General features: G+C 43.6%; 2 protein-coding genes across 2 annotated transcripts in view; one reads left to right on the top strand and one right to left on the bottom strand.

The window, feature by feature from the left end:
• LOC127000237 (uncharacterized) overlaps nucleotides 1-8,261 on the top strand; it is a 26,433-nt gene extending 18,172 nt beyond the window's left edge. The window contains exons 2-9 of the mRNA XM_050863687.1: nucleotides 3,852-3,971; nucleotides 4,151-4,252; nucleotides 4,676-4,864; nucleotides 5,358-5,507; nucleotides 6,032-6,199; nucleotides 6,353-6,517; nucleotides 6,680-6,814; nucleotides 6,980-8,261. Coding sequence (XP_050719644.1) covers nucleotides 3,852-3,971; nucleotides 4,151-4,252; nucleotides 4,676-4,864; nucleotides 5,358-5,507; nucleotides 6,032-6,199; nucleotides 6,353-6,517; nucleotides 6,680-6,814; nucleotides 6,980-8,032 — 2,082 coding nt within the window. The 3' untranslated portion in view covers nucleotides 8,033-8,261. The remainder of the gene's footprint in view (nucleotides 1-3,851; nucleotides 3,972-4,150; nucleotides 4,253-4,675; nucleotides 4,865-5,357; nucleotides 5,508-6,031; nucleotides 6,200-6,352; nucleotides 6,518-6,679; nucleotides 6,815-6,979) is intronic.
• A 2,877-nt stretch (nucleotides 8,262-11,138) lies between these two features.
• Nucleotides 11,139-15,838, bottom strand: LOC127000238 (balbiani ring protein 3-like). Its single transcript, XM_050863688.1, has 6 exons — nucleotides 15,483-15,838; nucleotides 15,078-15,172; nucleotides 14,698-14,805; nucleotides 14,305-14,412; nucleotides 13,769-13,941; nucleotides 11,139-12,333 (listed from the first exon to the last, which is right to left on the bottom strand). The coding sequence occupies exons 1-6, from the start codon at nucleotides 15,535-15,537 to the stop codon at nucleotides 12,324-12,326; spliced, it is 549 nt and encodes a 182-aa protein (XP_050719645.1). The 5' UTR covers nucleotides 15,538-15,838; the 3' UTR covers nucleotides 11,139-12,323.
• Between the last annotated feature and the right edge of the window lie 5,536 nt (nucleotides 15,839-21,374).

Genomic DNA, 21,374 nt, shown 5'->3' with positions numbered 1-21,374 from the left:
TCGACGTTGAAATTAACAAAACAAAGAACCTTACGGAACCTTACGGAAATACTGGACGCAGGCCTACTAGGCCTCTATATCCAGATCCTCTGTGTCGTCACTGTTTAAACTTATACTAGTGAGTTGAGATTACCCTCACCGCTACTCTACATGAATACGATGCGAGAGGAGGAGCGATACGAGTGAGTGAGTGAGGGAGTGCGTGAGTCACAACGGGCTTCCCACAGTTGAGGAAGGGCCAGGTGAGAGAGGGGGAAGCTTAACAACACACACACACATACACACACACACTATCTGTATGTATGTATCTTTCTCTCTACTTTATGAAACCCTCAAAATAGGATTACCGCCTTGAGTGTGAGATGTGATGAAAGAAACAACAAGGGAGTGGAGATGAAAAACGGCCGGGGAGAAAGAGAGACAGGGAGTAATAGAGGGAGGACAGGACAACTACCAGACAAACCGATCGAAGAGTCATCAGGTGTCATTTAAAAGGATCAGAACAATAAACAATCGCAGGTAGGGACATTCTGAACACAGGGACCTTTCGCTTCACATACAGCAGCACTAAAACTACGAACATTCGACGGCGTGATGGCAACGAGGCTCGGAAAAAAAAAACATGCTACGGGACAGTGCTTAGCCTTGAGCGAGGGCCCACCACTGTGGGAAGCATTGGGGCTTTTATGGGAGTCGTGGGGAGGTCCGGAGCGGGGAGAGGGGAGGAGGAAGGTTGGGGAAGTGGCAGGAGGGGGGAATGCAAGGTTCCAGCACCAATAAAAGCCGCTCTCTGTCCCCAGCAGCAGTAGTTCTCGTCGCAGCGGCCGTCTGGAAGGTGGGCAGTGCTCCTGTTGGGCTTGTTACCGAGTTTTGCTTAGCGGTAGGAGTCCAGGTGTCATATTTTTAAACATTTCGGCGATCACGCACACATCTGACAAGGCTTTCGTTGTGGTTGTGGGAGTTTCTTTGAGTAGTTCTTTGACCCTGGTGGTAGTTTGAGTGGAAATAGTTGGTGTGAGAGGCGGAAGCGTCTGGGACCCTAATTTGCCTTTTTTTTGCTTGTCTACCTCTGTGTTGTGTGTTTGTGTTCCTCCTGTGTTTGTGATGTGTGTGTTTGTGATGCGTGTGTGTTTGTGATGCGTGTGTGTTTGTGATGTGTGTGTGTTTGTGATGCGTGTGTGTTTGTGATGTGTGTGTGTTTGTGTTGCGTGTGTGTTTGTGATGTGTGTGTGTTTGTGATGTGTGTGTGTTTGTGTTGCTCCTGTGTTTGTGATGCGTGTGTGTTTGTGATGCGTGTGTGTTTGTGATGTGTGTGTGTTTGTGTTGCTCCTGTGTTTGTGATGCGCATGTGTTTGTGATGCGTGTGTGTTTGTGATGTGTGTGTGTTTGTGATGCGTGTGTGTTTGTGATGTGTGTGTGTTTGTGTTGCGTGTGTGTTTGTGATGTGTGTGTGTTTGTGATGTGTGTGTGTTTGTGATGCGTGTGTGTTTGTGATGCGTGTGTGTTTGTGATGTGTGTGTGTTTGTGATGGGTGTGTGTGTTTGTGATGGGTGTGTGTTTGTGATGGGTGTGTGTTTGTGATGGGTGTGTGTTTGTGATGGGTGTGTGTTTGTGATGCGTGTGTGTTTGTGATGCGCGTGTGTTTGTGATGCGCGTGTGTTTGTGATGTGTGTGTGTTTGTGATGCGTGTGTGTTTGTGATGCGTGTGTGTTTGTGATGCGCGTGTGTTTGTGATGCGCGTGTGTTTGTGATGTGTGTGTGTTTGTGATGTGTGTGTGTTTGTGATGCGTGTGTGTTTGTGATGCGTGTGTGTTTGTGATGCGTGTGTGTTTGTGATGCGTGTGTGTTTGTGATGTGTGTGTGTTTGTGATGCGTGTGTGTTTGTGATGCGCGTGTGTTTGTGATGCGCGTGTGTTTGTGATGTGTGTGTGTTTGTGATGTGTGTGTGTTTGTGATGCGTGTGTGTTTGTGATGCGTGTGTGTTTGTGATGCGTGTGTGTTTGTGATGGGTGTGTGTTTGTGATGGGTGTGTTTGTGATGGGTGTGTGTTTGTGATGGGTGTGTGTTTGTGATGGGTGTGTGTTTGTGATGCGTGTGTGTTTGTGATGCGTGTGTGTTTGTGATGCGTGTGTGTTTGTGATGCGTGTGTGTTTGTGATGTGTGTGTGTTTGTGATGCGTGTGTGTTTGTGATGCGTGTGTGTTTGTGATGCGTGTGTGTTTGTGATGCGTGTGTGTTTGTGATGGGTGTGTGTTTGTGATGGGTGTGTGTTTGTGATGGGTGTGTGTTTGTGATGGGTGTGTGTTTGTGATGGGTGTGTGTTTGTGATGGGTGTGTGTTTGTGATGGGTGTGTGTTTGTGATGGGTGTGTGTTTGTGATGGGTGTGTGTTTGTGATGGGTGTGTGTTTGTGATGCGTGTGTGTTTGTGATGCGTGTGTGTTTGTGATGCGTGTGTGTTTGTGATGCGTGTGTGTTTGTGATGCGTGTGTGTTTGTGATGCGTGTGTGTTTGTGATGCGCGTGTGTTTGTGATGCGCGTGTGTTTGTGATGCGCGTGTGTTTGTGATGCGTGTGTGTTTGTGATGCGTGTGTGTTTGTGATGCGTGTGTGTTTGCGATGCGTGTGTGTTTGCGATGCGTGTGTGTTTGCGATGCGTGTGTGTTTGTGATGCGTGTGTGTTTGTGATGCGTGTGTGTTTGTGATGCGTGTGTGTTTGTGATGCGCGTGGTGTGTGTGTGTGTGTGTGTGTTTGTGTGTGTGTGTGTAATAATAATAATAATAATAATATACGGTTTATTCAGGCATACGGCAGCCGTCTGGCTGAAAATTTACATTTTATAAATACATTTAAATAAATTTCGCTGACGAGAACAAGTACAAAAAGAGAAGGGGGATGGAAAAACTTGTCTCTGGGAGAGGTAGGGATGATGGGAGGGGTTGGGTGGGATGGAGTGCAGTGGGGGTGGTGCCGGGGGGAAGAAGGGGCGGATTCTTCCAGATGTCGACGAGGTCAAGTGCGATGTCAATCCTCGGGTAGGATGCTGGGTTCAGGTGACAGGTCCCAGAGGGATGCAGGTGGGCAGTATCTGGGAGGTCACTCAGGGATACCCAGGCTTAAAGGAAGTGCTAAGCCTTGGCCGGCGAGACAGGTGGTGGTTGCTGGCCGGTTTATCGGAACAAGTGCACAGAGTTGATGAAGTTGCCGTACTGACCTTCCTCTGCTGCTGGGTGATTTCGGTGATTTCGTCCTCCGGAGCTTGAGCGTGTCCTCGGTGTTATGTTGACGACACAGCTCTCACTACCCTTCCAGCACCACTAACCACTGCACTCACTGTATGTCTGTATAGTGTCACAACATTTCACGAGAGTTCTTTGTAATAATGAGTACCTTGAAAGCAATGGGAAGGGGCGGGGGAATGGGGAGCGAAGGAGAAGTAAAAGAAAAAGAAAAAAGGGTCAACAAACTGACCCCGTGGCTGCTATGGGGAGCGCCTTGACCCCGTGAGGGTCAAGAGAGGTGTGTGTGTGTGTGTGTGTGTGTGTGTGTATGTGTATATGTGTATATGTGTATATGTGTGTATGTGTATATGTGTGTATATGTGTGTATATGTGCATATGTGTATACATGTGTGTGTATGTGTATACATGTGTATACGTGTGTATACGTGTGTCTACGTGTGTATACGTGTGTATATGTGTGCGTGTGTGTGTGTGTGTGTACTTGAGTTTGTGCCTCATTCATCATTGCCGACGGGAGGAGGATGGAGTGACTGTATCCATAATAAGAAAGGCTGTGATCCGCCTCCCGCCACATAGCTCTCCGCGCCGCTCACCAAGCATGTTTGTCTGCAGATGAGGACCAGCGGGCTGCTCGTGGCTGTGCTGGTGCTGGCGGGGGGGGCGGGGGCGCAGTACTCGGGCCAGCAGCAGCAGACTGACCCGGTCGAGCCGCAGTACTTTACCTGTAAACAAGTGAGTGTCTTGAGGCGCCGAGCTCTTGTTCCATCCTCCTTTCTTGCCACATGAAACCGAAGTATGATTCATCGTGGAAAATGTTTTAGTAGCGAGTTTGATATTCTTTGCGTATTTTAGTGCGTGTATAGCAATAGTCCGTGTAACAGATTTTATTCTCTTTTTGGTTCTCCCGCCAGAATGAGGTGTGCATCTATTGGCCGCAGTGCTACGAGGGCGCTCTCAACAAAGGCGGCATCGGACTCATCAACCCACGCACGCCCGAACCCATCCCCAGCAACGTGAGTGTGTCCTGTACTTGCCTCGACCCGCAACACAACCCTCCTTCCTTCGGGCAAATTTTCGACACTGAATTGAGAGACGCACAAACCTCAAGTCCCCTATATCCTAATCACCTTCTTGATATTTGAAGACCTACACACAGACCATCCTTTAAACCTAAAAGTTTCTCTCTTCCCTCCAGTCAACTGACTTACACACACTTACATCACAGCACTTAATACCATGCATATCTTTCCATGCTAAAGACAACTTTCTAACGCTGAGACATGCTCGTTTGTTCCGGGAATCTATCATACGCATAACATACATTCCCAAAGCTGTGTTCATTGCGACCACAGTATATAGCAACACGTTCATTCTCAGCACAAAAATCTGGTTACTGTTCTTACTCTTTTACACTACTTAAACTCTCCTTCTTCCAGTACACTGACGCCCGCCCATGTGAGGGTGGCATCGGGAGGTTGTGTTGCGTCGACCCTGACAAGAAGCCCGAGCCTATCGGCGCAATGTGTCCCCTCCACCACCTCTGCGTCCCGCAGGAGCAATGCTACAATGGCGAAATCAACACCTCCGGCGTCGGCCTCATAGACCAGCGCATCAGTCCCCCCAAGGTGACTTCAAAGTGTCTCACATTATAGGCTTCGATTATTCTTATTGTGAGCCTCGTCGTGACCTACAGAAAAGTTATTCATTGGTCACTCATTATGGACTTCATCTCGTCCAAAAGTGCTGCTCTTTGACTTTCCTCGTGTCGCAAAGTTATGCTTCAGTTACTGAACTTTCTTATATACGATATTGGGCACACTGTAAGTACATCTTGACAGTTCTCTTGGTACATTTTCCCAAATTACTCTCTGCTTAATCATTCTGAACCTTCTGGTCTCCCAGTTTGCTCTGAATACTCACACTGAGGCTTTTTTCTTTGACACTGAGCTTGGTATAGATTCTTTTAAGAGAACGTATTGGAGTGAGCAAGAATGGCAAATTTATTCTTCGTGCATTTTCAGAATTATGCTCAGATTACTCGGAGACCATTCTTGTATTAGGTACATTGTACAGAACATCTCTTAATGACCATACCTGGCAATTTTTCTCTTTTTACAGTGTATCAACCCCGAGTACCCGGACGTGCATGCTGTGTGTTGCAAACGTCCCGAGCCGCTGCCTCTGGTCACCTGCCCCGCCGCCCACGAGACCTGTCGCCTCCCTGCAGAGTGTGACACGAACGTCGGCACCTACGATACCGCAGCTGTGGTGAGTAAGGGGACGGGCACGCCTTGCTGGATAAGCTCCCCTGTGTTGTCAACTGATTGTTCCGTCACCAGCTTACTTAAGGCTTGTGTAGACAGGTCTTCCAACTAGCTCCGAGCAGAGGCTTACGCGTCGTTATTACAAGCTTTTCTTGGGGAAACCAGAGCATGGTAATATTTATCCTAATCTTCAGTCATTACTTATTCACTGCAGGACGATGGCCCTTCTGCTGGGAAATGGTAATTTTGTTGTCTACTAACATTTTCACTGAACGGGAAAAGGATAATTTGCTTTCGACCTTTACACGTTTAATTGAATTATTTTTAGAAAGCTTTCCAAATTAACACCAATCTTTAGGAGAACAACTAACCAGGGGCAAGGGAAAAGAATTGAAATTGATTGAGAAGCAATAGGTCTTAACGGACTAGTTTCTGATTTTCGACGCACAGTCAACATTTGAGAGGAAGCTTTTGGTCAGCTCATGCCGGGCATAGCTCGCAGCTACTAATTGTGTTGCTGGCGCGCAGGGCTGCTACGTGGACCCGGCGACAGGCGTGGACGGCGGCGTGTGCTGCAGTCCCCCGAAGGTGCAGCAGTGCAGCCGCGGCCACGTGTGTGTGACCTACCAGCAGTGCACCGAGCAGGGCACCGTCAACACCGACGGCGCCGGCATCTTCGACCCCCGAATCTATGACGTTAGTGTTTACTGGATCCCTCACTCTGTGTATATGCATGACGAGGAATTTCTGACGCTGAAGATATTATTAGGTGATCCAGTGTTCCTTATTGCTGGCGCCGAGAGCAGTGACTAGGAAAGACAATTAGTTTTCATTTTTTGCTTCCTTCAGAGGTGTGACCTGGCTGGAGGAGGGGACGGTATGTGCTGCAATGAGCCTCCGATAATAAAAGAAGACCACCCGCCCGTCCTGAAGTGCTCCGAAGCAGGCGCCATCTGCAAAACCACCGGGTTCTGCAAGGCAGACTCCCTCTTGGCACCCCAAGGTTACACGGAGGTATGATGAAGCTTGATTCTACAGTGAGTTTTTGTAGTGAGATTGAGGTCTTACTAACCATTTTAACTTTTTATCAGCGGCCGAGACGGGTTAATTCGTCACGGTGGGAAGAAAGATTAAGTATATATTTTTCCTTGTGCCTGAATGTCTTGTGTTTGACAGACTTGTTACGTCACCGAGGGAAGCGGCGTCGTGGGTGAATGTTGTGTTGAGGTGGTCCAGCAATGCTCCGCCGAGTACAGCTGTAACCTCCCCCACCAGTGCGTCGAGACCCCCAGCACTCTTAGTAACCACCCGGTATGAGACTCGCCTGCCTCGCGTTAGATGTATAAGAGCAACACTGCTTCCATAGTCTTTTATATCTGAGAGACTTCAAGAATGCATGATTGACAATGAATGGTGCTTTCCTTTCTTTATTGTAACACACATATATAGGGTAAGTGATAAGGTTTTCTGTTGCAGGGCTGTGCAATTAACGTCGAGCTGGTGGGTGTTTGCTGCACGAAGAAAGTTTTGGAGCCATTGGACTCTTGTCCCAAGGACTCCGTGTGTCTGCCAGAGCTTCTGTGTCAGGGCATCTCGCAGACCAACGTCATCCCCCATTCGTGTTTACTTAGTGGCACCGGCTACTCCAACCCCGGTGTTTGTTGTGCCCACATCGAAATAGTTGACCCCCCCACAGCACTCGAGTGTGGTGTAGGCAGTGCTGATATTGCTACGCGTATAAAGAACACGCACCTCCTTGACACTCAAAGCAAGTTTGCAGAGTTCCCGTGGATGGGCATCGTCTTTTTCAGGAACCAGACGTACAAGTGCGGCGCCGTCCTGGTGGACGACCTCTGGGTGCTCACCGCGGCTCACTGTGTTGCCGGGTACAACCCCTACGACATGAGAGTGCGTCTTGGGGAGTACCAGGTGGACTACTTCGACGCCAAATATCCGTACGAGGACTACGACATTGCCAGCATCACGGTGCACCCCAAATTCAATTCCGCCAACTTGCACAATGACGTGGCCGTGCTGAAGCTGGACAGACCTGTCACCTACCGCTACCACATCAACAGAGTCTGCCTCCCGCCGCCAGACCGCAACCACGCCGCCGGCACGGAGTGTGTCGCCACAGGCTGGGGCAAGGATGCTTTCGACGGTGGCAAGTACCAGGTCATCCAAAAGAAGGTAACTCTACCCGTCGTTCCTTATGACACTTGTCAGAACAATCTGCGGCAAACCAGACTGGGACTCTTCTTTATTCTGGACAAATCCTTCGTCTGCGCCGGCGGGAAGGCTGGCCAGGACGCGTGTACCGGTGACGGCGGCGGCCCCCTCATGTGCCTCAACCCGAACAATAACCGCTACGAGCTGTACGGCTTGACGGCATGGGGCATTGGATGCGGCGTTGAGGGCAACCCCGGCGTGTATGTGAACGTGCCTTACTTCATGGACTGGATCTACGGCATCATGAGCCCCACGCCGGAGCAGCAGCAGCAGCACTCCGCGGGGCCCTACGGCAAGTGATCCACGTGGCGCCCGTAGGAGGATGACTCAAGATTCTAGCCAGTTGTTGGCGTTCACCAAGCAGTCCAGTTAATGCATTCTGTGATATGTTGTATGTAACACTCGCGTCTTTGACTAACTGAGGAAAAACAGTCCCGAGCATCCCCGCTTACTGCTTGTTGCCTTGTCACTGGCTTTTGTCTTTCCTTTTACAATACATAAGTGTTGAATAATAAATGGTCTCACTTGCCACCCAGCCTTTCTATAGGACGACAGGACACCGTGAAAGTAAGCCAGTGTAAAGACTTTGCATCGTTGTGCTCTCTCTCTCTCTCTCTCTCTCTCTCTCTCTCTCTTTTCTTCCATTTCTGCTTCCGACTTTCAAAGATTTGTTCGTATTCTCGTGTGTGTGTGTGTGTGTGTGTGATTTTAGCCAGTATAAATCACAGTTAATATGAATAACATTTATCATACATCATGCACGAGCGTGTGATCATTCTTAAGCCTAATATGAACAAATTATGGCCATGATATAACATCACTTCCTATATAAATGTGTCCTTCATCTTTGTCCTCTTTATTTTATACAACAACGGAAGCAGCTTAATTAAGGGCAAAACAGCAAAAACACAAAAGCCCATGAAGCGTCTCCTTCCGTTTGTAAAGAGATTGCAATATTTTAAGCGAGTTTTACCTTATGTTTTTCAACACTTAAACATATAATCAAAACTTCAAACGTCATTCCACAAGAACAAGCAGTGTTTCGGGAGGGCTTGAGTAGCGTCCAGTGGGTCTCTGAAGCTCTGAACCAATTCCACGAACACCAGTCCTTCAGCGTTACCAGACTGTCGCACTCAGAGCATTGCCTTATTCAGCTTCAGGCCCCAAAACCGTCTTAATTACACCAATAACGATATTCAATTGAAGTTAGTGTTTAAACCGTAACGTATCGATGTTTTATCATATACTTATGGGTCAGAAACCGAAAAATACGATGTGCTTAGTACAATGATTTGGTAACGTTGCAACAGTGTCTGAGAAGCAGGTGGAGCGGCAGGGTGTACAGGATCCGCTCGTCTCCAGAACATAGGTAATAATCAAATGACCGTCTCACTTCATGGTATTTGACGGTGCAGAGTTTAATAGCAGTCTCTGATAATACTGTATTGTTCTATGGGACCGCATGTAACAGTAGGCCTTGGTAAGACTTATAGTATGTCTTTTTCACCTCATATTTCCCGACTAAGTGTTTGGCAGTGCATGGCTGGTATAGTCATAAAGCGGCGTCTCACTTGACTCGCGCGGAGGACTAGGTTTTCGTTGTCTGCTAGTCTGTTTGTCTGTCTGCCTGTCTGTATTTGTATGTATTTGCATGCCGATCTGTTTGTCCGTCAGCAGTATATCTCAAAAGCAAACTAGCAGTCACAAATACACATTAAATAATTTTCCCAATAGGGAGGCAAAACGTACAGTTTGGAATATGCATTTGTTATTTGGAGGTTTGTCTACCAGTAGCATTTCTTTCTGACTGGGAAATCCTCTTGTATACATAATAACCTATGAATGAATCAACCCAGCCAGTATTCCACTGGTTAATTAAGCGGAGCCCCTTAATTCCTGGCCCATGTTGCGAGGGGCGTCAGACTTCGCTAGGCGGTTGGAATAGGACCAGCAATACCAGCAACTTGTCGAGGGACGGACTAAACTAACACCGGTAGGGGAAAAATTTAAAGGGGATAAGAGCAACACGGAGAGCTAGGTTACTTCTTCTGTACCAAATATTAAGGAAAGAGTATCGGGAAGATGAGACCCTGAAGCTGACTCATGATCACCTGAAAATAGTGAAAATTTCCCCTATCTTTATGAGTGCTGCTACTGCCTCACTATTTTTATGCCGATGGAGCCTCAGTACTAGTGATACGAATTAGGCTAGTTTTCCCTGTAACGGTTAATTTTCTTTGCAATGTTATAAATCCGATTCTTTGAAGCGGACACTGACATAAAGATAACCATGTGGACTTGATTTTTCCCACAGAATGATGAAGTCCGACGAAGCCAACCTCTCCCTCTCTCTCTCTCTCTCTCTCTCTCTCTCTCTCTCTCTCTCGCTACAATATAGTCTTCATGGCACATTCTTGGGTGTCAGGTGTTTATTTGAGTTGATTCCGATCACGAAGTTGTGTGGCTCGCTTCAGATTTTGAGTGTTTGCTTCGCAGGTTATTATGTAATATAATGGAACACTTGGGCGGGAAACGAGACTTGATATCCCTTGTCTCTTATCAAAGGCAGCGCCCGGATGCCAAAAGGTTCCTCTCTCTCTCTCTCTCTCTCTCTCTCTCTCTCTCTCTCTCTCTCTCTCTCTCTCTCTCTCTCTCTCTCTTTTAGCCATTCAAAAACTAAAAGCAGTAGTAGTAGTAGTAGTAGTAGTAGTAGTAGTAGTATAAAGTCATAGTAGTAGTAGTAGTAGTAGTAGTAGTAGTAGTATAAAGTCATAGTAGTAGTAGAAGTAGTAGTAGTAGTAGTCGAAGTCGTAATCGTATTTGTCGTAATTGTAGTAGTAAATTGTTGTTTTCCTTGTTGCCGTATTTTTGTTACTAGTTACCGATATCATGTTTAGGACATTTTCGAATTGTTTGGAATCGAGGTGAAAGGAAACATGAGTAATGAGGCGAGGACCTTTCCAAAGAGTTTCGCGAAGATTCCCTCGAGAAGCGTTTCAGCGAAAATGTCTACTGAAAGCAATGTTTGGTCTGGCCAGGGCGGCGTTGGTCAGGCTTCTCCTGGTTGACTGGATTCCTCTTTTGTTTTCATGGATGTTGTCTGTCTACCACACATGCTCCGGTACCACATGTTTGTAATCTGCCTCAGCTCATCTCTTATACAGGTACTAGAAGTGGAAGTGGCAAAAGTAGTAGTAAAAGTAGAAGTAATAACAGCAGAAATAGTACATAATAGTAGTGGTAGTAAAAGTAGTGGTAGTTGTGGTAGTAGTGGTAGTAGTAGTAGTAGTTGTAACAGTAGCAATAGGAGGCGTCATTTCAAAGCTAGCGTTGGTTTGTTAAAAAAAAAATCAGTATAACAAAAAAAATGAAATTATGATAAGGATAAGTGAAAGAAAAGTTCCAAAATGCTTATATAATTTATTTCATACCACTGTCATTTTCAAGTGAAGGCTAATTGAATCTGCACTGAAACAAACCCTTTCAACCTCTAAGGACCACACACATGAACATGAAGGTAGAGTTATAGATAATGAGCGTTGAAGCACGACAACAGTAGTAGTGAACATAAATTCCGGAAGCCGTTGCAAAGGCATATCCCGGGATCTCATCTGATCTGATCTGAATATCATCGAGAAGTTAGTAATTTTGCAAGAACATGTCACATCCTTCTTAAAACCGGCGCGCCAAGACGTGAGGCACCGAGTAAGGCTGAGCTGGGACCATATTCTCAAACCTTGCAGGCGCCCAACTTAATATATTTGACAAGGCTTTCGTAGCAGTTTTGGGCATTTCCAGTAGTAGTTTGGTGTCCTCCCGAAATTGACCTATCTTTCGGCCACTCTTCTAACTCTTTATAGGAGCAGTGAATAGCGGGCTTTTTTTTTTATACATTTGTTACCTTTTTTTATGCCTTTGAACTGACCCCTCTGCTACATAAAAAAAAAAAAAAAAAAAAGTGATCCTTCTTCTGTACCATGAATGTGAAAAAAACCGTCATGAGAACCCGATTCATTTCCTTTTCGACCTTTGGAAATAGTTGTTGTGGAGGTGCAAGCGTCTGAGAATAGCGACCCGGCTGGCCTGAGTGCTGCGCCGAACAATCCTCCGTTCATGGTTACCTAACGAATACACACTCAAAGGGCCAGTTTTACAGTCCAGCACAGCAAGTTCGTAAGCTCCCCAACCAAACACAAAATACTACGAAAATTCCTTGTATTGTGTTTGCGATTGATATAAATAGGATTAAATTTTAGCAGACCACACGGGAAGTCTCTTTAGCATCTGGTATTGCGAAGAAAAAACGGATCATTGTGGAGATTATAGTTTGGTTTGGGCGCTTACAATGACTCTGTTGGACTGTGGAACTGGCCCTAAACCTCAGCTATATCACTCTTCGTCCCACACATTGGCTTCTTCAACTTCCGTTCGTTTTCTTACGACTGAAGAACTAAATGGAGTGATGAAGGAAGTCAAATTTAGCCTATACCAGGGGAACGGGGAGGCTGTTCCGTAATTCTTATTTCTTAACATATTGTTAATCTTCTTCATTTTCGACTGTGGATTGTTGACGACTGTGGTCATCCTAGTTCTAAACACATCTGAAAAGCAAGCACACGGGGCCTTAGCCATTAGTATGTAGAAGGTGAGGAGTGTTCTCTGGCTGTGGGTGTGTTCAAGCTAACTAAAAAATAACAATAACAACAACAACAAATAATAACAAATACTACTACCACTACTACTACTACTACCATTACTACTACTACTACTACTACTACCATTACTACTACTACTACTACTACTACTACTACTACTACTACTACTACTACTACCATTACTACTACTACTACTACTACTACTACTACTACTACTACTACTACTACTACTACTACTACTACTAATAATAATAATAATAATAATAATAATAATAATAATAATAATAATAATAATAATAATATTTCTTTTACTACTTCTACTTTTACTACTACTACTACTACTACTTTTACTACTACTACTACTGCTACTACTACTACTACTACTACTACTACTACTACTACTACTACTACTACTACTACTTTTGCTACTTCTACTTTTACGGTTTCTACTTTAACTACTACTACTACTACTACCACTACTATTACTACTACTATTACTTGTGCTACTTCTACTTTTACTATTTCTGCTACAACTACTACTACTATTACTATTATTACTACTACTACTACTATTACTTTTGCCACTTCTACTTTTACTGTTTCTCCTCCTCCTCCTCCTACTACTACTATTACTTTTGCTACTTCTACTTGTACTGTTTCTACTATTATTACTACTACTACTACTACTACTACTACTACTACTGCGACTACTACTACTACTACTACTGCTACAACTACTACTACTACTACTGCTACTACTACTACAACTACCACTGCTACTATTACTGCTGCTACTACAACTACCACTGCTACTACTACTACTACTACTACTACTACTACTACTACTTTTACTACTACTACTACTACTACTACTTTTACTACTACTACTACTACTGCTACTACTTTTACTACTACTACTACTACTACTACTACTACTACCATCAAAGCAACAGCATACAACTACGTACAATAGTATATGCAACACAGACATCATGGAACAAAATAACCTTAATGCATAAGTTAATGTACAGTAGAACCTCGTTTATCCTGCATTCAAAACAACGGCAAATATCTGCAATGGCCTCTCTCTTGAGTGATGAACTTAAAAAAAAATATGACAGAGGTTAATGGCTTGTGACAGAACATGTAAAAATAGCAGGTAAAGCAAAGAAATAAAGAAATGCAATCAAGTCAGACGTTAGAGAGAAAATAATATATATCGCCAATTATTAGAAAAGGCTATAGAAAAAAAGATGCACAACGCTGTAATGAAAAACAACATTTAGAAGCTTGAAGCAAAATCAAACAACACACACACACACACACACACACACACACACACACACACACACACACACACACACACACACTGTATCCTTACTTGCATGTAGTTTCATCCATTTTAAACCCTGTTGAACATTCCACATGAATGTCACACACACATAGACAGTCGGATGGGTGCCACATGACGGGGATTCGTTTAGCTCTTCGATGATTGCATTCCTTTTCATCAGAATGTGAACACACACATTCACATGTTTTACTGTTGAGTTTCTACAACGAGAGAGACACGTGTAGATGTTGGGGAAATATGTAGATGTTCAGCGTGGTATAACAGTAGGAAAGTAGAATGAATCCCCAGGTAAACAAGATATGTACAGGTAAAAAAAAGGTTGATATTGGAGATATAATAATTGAAAGGATCAAACATACATACTACGGCAGAAAGAGTTAAACTGTAAACGTAATAGATGAGACCTTCACAAAATCCTACGAAAAATGACAGGAATTTAAAAGTGATGAAAAGAAGAAGGTAGAATGAACAACTGTGAAAAAATTTGAAGATATTAGAAATAAAAGGTAAAATTAAGAGGAAAAAAAAGGAAGAACAGGACAGGAAGAGAACGAGAAAGTTACCTTTCTTTGGGGGCAGTCAGGTTTGGCACACTCACATTCGCATTTTTCGTGTTCCTCCACCTCCACCAAGACACATGTTCCAATTTGGCTCACGTTGTAGGCATTCACCTGTGCGAATGAGATTATGTATGGAAACCAGTTGTCTTTTTACTTCCATTAAAGCTCTTCACAGCCACACACCGAAGAAACATAAGAATACAAACCTCAATACAGTCAGCGTTCCTCCTCTCATTTCTCCTTAAACTCTCACATATTTAAGGGAAGACATTAAAATCAATATAGTTAAAATAATATTTTTTTGTGTATAACCTTACTATTATTGGATATGTTTTAGGGGACTTTCCATTTATTCTCATGAAATAAAAAAAAGATGAACAGAACGCTGCGACCTACCTCAAACCTGACTTTCTTGATGTGGTCTTCCTTGGGCGAGCACTTCTTAGCGGGATGGTCACAGTATAGCCCCGTGCACTGTTTCAATTCCACAAATCTAGGCTGAACCTGCAGTGGGGGGAGTGTGTGTGTGTAAATAAAGGCTGTATAAAATAATGGACCAAGCGTGATCTTAAGCTCACCCTTGGATGGATCATTAGGTTTATATATTTCATCTTCTATGTGTGGCAGTAATCGTGGTTTTCCATTTCCTATTGGTAGTAACCGTGTATTTCCATCTAGGGCTTTACTTATATTTATGCTCTCAACTATTTATCTATTTTTGTTTAAGTTATACTGCCGATGAATCTGTTTTGCTTTTGAGAGTGCAAAATACTTACAAACTGGTAGCCTCGAGGAGCCGGCAGTTGGACAATGGATGCCTCGGGTTCTCCACACGACTTTCGTTTTTCCCTTGAGCAGTACTGTTCCGTCCCTGAAAGGAGGAAAAGTACACCATAGCAAAAAAATTCACCATCGTATTTAGAGGAAATAATAAAGTGCCTTCAAGAACGATGAGTAGCTAAAATAGTAAGTCGGAAACAGGACATGAAAAAGAAGCAACATCCATCCCTGCACTTAAAAGACTAAACTGAAGTAAAAGTAAATATATTAGAGCGATAATTTCCGTAAGGCTGCGAAATTCATCGTCATTGATAAAAAAAAAATCGATACACCACTGCAGCTTAGATCGAGAAAAAAGAAAACAGAGCAGGCCACAGCAGTTACCATGCGGCACGACTCACCCTCAAAGAGCGCCAGCACAGCCACCGCCACGAGGGCAAACTTCATCAGCTTCATCGCCTTTGCGTGGTGGTTGAAGAGGGCTCGTCGCTGAGTATGTGCCAGGGGCTGCTGGCCGCTGGCGGCTTTCCTGTTTGTCTGCGCCGCTCGCACTGGCCTCAGTGGCCTGCCACGCAGGGTTGCCAGATGGTCTTTACTATTTGTCTGGGAATCTGGGCTTAAAAAATCTGGAAATCCCACGAAAAATCTGGATATTCTTAAGTTGAACGGAAAGTGTTCGAGGACATGATGAATCCTATTGTGTGGCACTTAGGAAAGTTTTTTATAACGGTGCTACTCGGAATAGAACACTAATGTGACTGAGACACTGAGCTCCCCTTAGCCTCAGCCCGGTACGAGACGTGTACAAGTCTCGTACAAGAAGCGTGGAAACCAGAGGGTATGAGAGGGGGAGGAATAGGGTAGGGACGGCCTGGGAGGAAAAAAAAAAATAGTTGTCGGGGATCGCAACCTGGCCGGTGCGGCCGTAACTAATAACTATTTATTCGTTGTCTTTTAATATTAATCCTGTTGGTGTCCCTGGTCTGCAGGGTGACGTTGAAAATAGAATGATGCAGCTCAGGTAAAAATTCAGCCCTAATGTTCCGACTAAGACTTGAAAATACTATAAACATTAAATCACTAGTTTGTTACTGAGTAGGTTGTAGTGTCTGTGTACGTTTTGTGTGTGTGTGTGTGTGTGTGTGTGTGTGTTTTTTTGTGTGTGTGTAATTCACCTTCTGGTCTGCTGCGGGTCTCTCTCTCTCGAGACAGCCAACCGTTCCCCTACGGAAGAGCACAGAGCTCGTAGTACCGATCATTGGGTAGGACTGAGACCACTCACACACAATACACCGTGACAACGAGGTCACAACTCCTTGCCTGACGTCGTGTACCTACTCACTGCTAGGTGAACAGGGGCTACACGTGCAAGAAGACTAACCCAACTTATCTTCACTCGGCCGGGAATCAAACCCTGGTCCTTCTGGTTGTGAGCCAGACGCTCTACCCTGAACTACCGGGTCGTGTGTGTGTGTGTGTGTGTGTGTGTCACACACACTTTTTTTTTTATTCTTGTATTTAGTTCAATACCAAATTTATTTCGTTTCACTTCCAAATTTAAGTCTAAAACCAGTCACGGTGCTTCAATACCAAATGGATTTTTCAATACAAAATTTACCCTAATTTGGTATTGAAAAATACCAAATGGCAACCCTGCTTTCCGGACAAAAACATGTCGCATCTCTCTCTCTCTCTCTCTCTCTCTCTCTCTCTCTCTCTCTCTCTCTCTCTCTCTCTCTCTCTCTCAATTCTGGAAATGTGGATAAAATTCTTGCTGAATTCAAAGAAAATCTGGGAATTTCATGAAAGGGTCTGGAAATCTGGATGAAACCCCAACATCTGGAAAAATCATGAAACTTCTGGGAATTTCATGAAAGGGTCTGGAAATCTGGATGAAACCCCAACATCTGGAAAAATCATGAAACTTCTGGGAATCTGGCAACACTGCTGCCATGAGGCTCCCGCGCACCCTAAATACAGATTCCACACCGAATACTAGACGTCGATGTTTGCACTGTGTGATTTTGTGATGGAAAGCTGTGAAACACTTACATATCAAGATTACTAATATATAGAGCCGTTGTCTCCAGCTATTAGAATAATAATTTCAAAATAAAAGTATAAATAATAGACCAGTTGTTACTTTATATTTTTACACCGATGAGCTATTACGAAAGAGAGAGGATTCCCATTTCACTTTCAAACCCTTCCTGCTGTGGTGACAAGATAAAAATGAGGAAGAGATATGATTTTTTTTTCTAATGGCAGCTCAAGAAGACAAATTACTTCTTTTAAAATCAGACATTGGAACGCCTATTTGAACCCATCATATATATATATATATATATATATATATATATATATATATATATATATATATATATATATATATATATATATATATATATATATATATATATATATATATTTAACCTGGGATTTTTCAGTCACCGCCGAGTGGCCTAAGACCACCCACATGCTGTCCTGAAGACCACCCATCATCCCGGACTCAGGAAGAAGCCGTCCAAGTGAATCAAGAATGACTTCCGGGGGGCAGCATGAGCTAAGCATAAATGGCGTCACTTTAAAAAAAAATTGCCTGCGCCATGACGGGCTCGGCCCGACCACCACGCCCCTGACGAAAGCCTACCGGCGCTACAGGCAGAAATGTAATATATATATATATATATAAATATATATATATATATATATATATATATATATATATATATATATATATATATATATATATATATATATATATATATATATATATATATATATATATATATATATATATATATATATATATATATATATATATATATATATATATATATATATATATATATATATATATATATATATATATATATATATATATATATATATATATTTTTTTTTTTTTTTTTAATGAATAGATAGGCAAATACTTTGCTTGGCACAATGAACAGTGAAATAGCACAGCGCCTGTCGTAGTCTTGACAGTCCTTATTTCCCTTTCCAGTATATCCTGTCACGGGAATGGTACCAAATTTATCTTTCTACATCCAGGGTGTCGCTCGCTTTCTCCAGCTATTAGAATAATAATTTGAAAATGAAAGTTTAAATAAATAAAGTGTAGCTATAGAAGATACGATGAAAATAGATGAAAAGAGTAGAAAAGGAAGATATAGAAAGAAAGAAAGAATGTAACTGAAGAATTAATTACGTGTGTTTGCACACACACACACACACACACACACACACACACACACACACACACACACATATGCCCCCCTCCACACACACACGCCCCCATCCACCCCACACACATACACACACGCACACACACGTACGCGCGCGCGGTCGTAAATGAGTTTTAGGGAAATAGAAAGAGGAAAAAAGACTCCCCATATCTGGAGCTCAGCCGCGAAAACTCTGGAGCCAGACTGGAGAAGCAATTTCCTGCGTCATATCTCGTCTGAAGAATAACAGAAAAATCGGCAATTCCGTATTTCTATTTCCCGTCCTGATCCCTCCAAATACGACATTCGGACGTCTCATCCCGGGCCTGTGGCGGAGCATCTTTTTTTTTTTTTTTAACACTGTACTCGGGAAACAACATACACAGATTTGAAGTCTTCCGCGCTCGTGGCAAGATTTTAAGAATACACACATTAGCACTTGTTTGGGGTGTTCCTCCATGTCTCTTTTACCTATTCACGAATGGTGAAGACTCGGTACAAGGAGGAGGCGGAGGAGGAGGGGAGGAGAAGGAGAAGGAGGAGGAGGTGGAAAATAGAGGGCAAAAAATATGAAAGACTTTCTACTCTTGATCCGACCTCCGCGTCTGGGAGTGGAAACAGCCCCCAACGGACCCTTCTGCGGCCACAAGATGGAGACGGTATGACACCCTCCCTGCCGCCGCCACCCTCATGCCTCCCACCTCCTCCTCCTCTTCCTCCTCCTTCCGTTCTTTTCGCCTTGCCCTCAGGTTTCTAGTTTTTTTCCTCCCTTAGTTGTGCTCCTTTTCATTGGGTCTCGTGCGCTGGGGACGGAAAATACGCTGATGATATGGATGTTCAGCTTTGGTTGTGTTTGGTTCTTTTTATCATCTGTAAATGATTTTCGTTGTGTATTTATTTGTCTGTGTATTTACCTCTTTATCTCAATTTGTGTGTCTACATATTCATTCATTAGATTTTTTTGAGTAGATGTTGTAGCGATAGTAGTTGTAGTAGTAGTAGTAGTAGAAGTAGTAGTAGTAGTGGAAATAGGTAGTAGATTTCAGTAAATTTTGTTGTTATTGTTACTTTTGTTGTAAGAGGAGTAGCTAAAACAACACTGGCAGTCTGGCACTAATGAGAATAACGACGAATATCCGATGCAAATATTAAACTTTTTTTTCTTTGTTTCCATTAAGTGAATATTTAACATTCTGTAATATCGTCGCGACACTGCATAAACCTGCTGATATAATTTTACATAATAGAAACGCGTGGAGAGTCCCAAATCACGTGAAGAGTCTGGTAGGATATGACAGAATCTTCATTAAGTTATATGTATTAAAATCTGAGTGCATTTAAACCTCCACTCATGCAGTCCTTCACATTCCCGTCACAGCTATTCGTCACTCACCTCTCTTCTACATTAGGCCAGTCCGCTGTCACCCTGTTTAGTCTTTCTCTCTATTGTAAAAAGGTTTTCAAGGAGCTAGTGAAGAATTATATATGCTATGAGTTCTTTATACCTATGAACTTACCGATGCAGAACGAATTAGCAAAAAAACACGAAATTAAAAGCAGAAGAAAAACAATATGACACTATAAGAAATCCATAGGAAGAGGAAGAGGAAGAGGAGGAGGAGGAGGAGGAAAGGGAAGAGAAAGGGGAAGAGGAGCAGGAGGAGGCGAAGAAGAAGGGGAAGGAGAAGAAGGAGGAGAAGAAAAAGGTTAAGGAGAAGGAGAAGGAGAAGTAGAGAAGAAGGACAAGGATGAGGACGAGGAAGAGGAAAATGCATCTTCTAACACGCCGCCACTCGCCCAGGTAGTACAGACGTGCAGGTGTGGCTCGCCTGGTGAAGGGAGGAGGAGTACCCGCGCCGCCACCTCGCGTTCGTCTGACCCCTGATGAATATTTCCTCGACGATGTGAACTCGACATGCCAGCTATTGATTGTTGGACTAAAGTCGGCCTGTCGTATGGGTTGGAATGAGGCTAATTCGTGAGGTTGATTCATCGTCCCATTCGTGCTTAGATGCGAGGGCGATCTCCTTTCGAGTTTCGTGGATGGTGCGTTAGAGAATGACGTTGATTGCTTGTATTGTTTTCTTCCGAGAGGTTGTGCACTATCAAAATGTATATCTGAGACATAATCGAAGCTGTAAAGTTTGCAGAATCTCAAACAGGCTGTATAAAAGTTCATTACGAGAATCAACGAAGCACTTATTTCAGGTTCCAGAGTGAAACGTTCAAGAGAAAATTCGGCAGAGGAAAAAAACAGATATAAACTATAAGAAAAACAAACGAATAACTCACGTACAACAGAAAAAAAATAATAAAGGTCGTTGAAGTGGTGAACTTTATCCCTCGAGCTTCCATCCCCAGAATGAAGAAATATAATTTATCACAAACGCTCCGGGACTAACGAGAGTCGCCATCAAGGAAACGCTGAGAGGCATGCGATGAAGGCAAGCTGTCGGCGATGATGGTAGACTTAAAAAACAAGCAGGTCAGAAAAATGGCCATAAAAAAAAATATATAAAAACTTTTCTGTATATGTCTCGAGAATTTCCGTGCATAACAGTAATGCACCCAGACAGTATTTTTATTTAGCCTTTGAATTTAGATGTTTCTTATTTCATGTCTTAAAGTTTGACTAAAGAACCATCGTGATTTGCTCTGAAGAAAAAAAAAATCTGTAAAAAGAATTCGATCGGCTGACGGGTACCTGGGGCAACCTGGCCAAGTTAACTGTGGTAACCCGGATGACACAGTGGCCCAGCGTAGCGTGGTAATGGGTCATAACCACCGCAGGCTCCAGGATCAATGTAACGGAGGTGAGCACTGAGGCCACGTGCAGCTATACGGTATGCCCACAACTTTACCTTTATTCATCTTTGATTAACTATGATTGAAGAGACGAGACTTAATGACAATCCATCTCAATTTGAGTATATCGTATAAATCTTCGGCTTCATAAGGACGAGGCAGCGAAGTGGGCTGTAGGCGGTTGCTGGTTGTTTGCTGTCCCGGCCTTCCACCCCGCCTCGCGCCACCCAAACAGCCGAAGCAAGGTTGACACTGCGCCTA

This window comes from Eriocheir sinensis, chromosome 18, assembly GCF_024679095.1.
Source record: "Eriocheir sinensis breed Jianghai 21 chromosome 18, ASM2467909v1, whole genome shotgun sequence".
NCBI classification, from domain to species: Eukaryota; Metazoa; Arthropoda; class Malacostraca; order Decapoda; family Varunidae; genus Eriocheir; species Eriocheir sinensis.
The sequence above is the reverse complement of the archived record's forward strand: the minus strand, read 5'-3'. Positions and strand labels throughout refer to the sequence as shown.

Coding starts and splice junctions, on each gene's coding strand:
- LOC127000238 (XM_050863688.1), bottom strand. CDS start 15,537: ATGAAGCTGATGAAGTTTGCCCTCGTGGCGGTGGCTGTGCTGGCGCTC. Junction 14,806..15,077: donor CTCCTCGAGGCTACCAGTTT/GTAAGTATTTTG, acceptor CCCCCACTGCAG/GTTCAGCCTAGATTTGTGGA. Junction 13,942..14,304: donor CTGACTGCCCCCAAAGAAAG/GTAACTTTCTCG, acceptor CTCTCGTTGTAG/AAACTCAACAGTAAAACATG.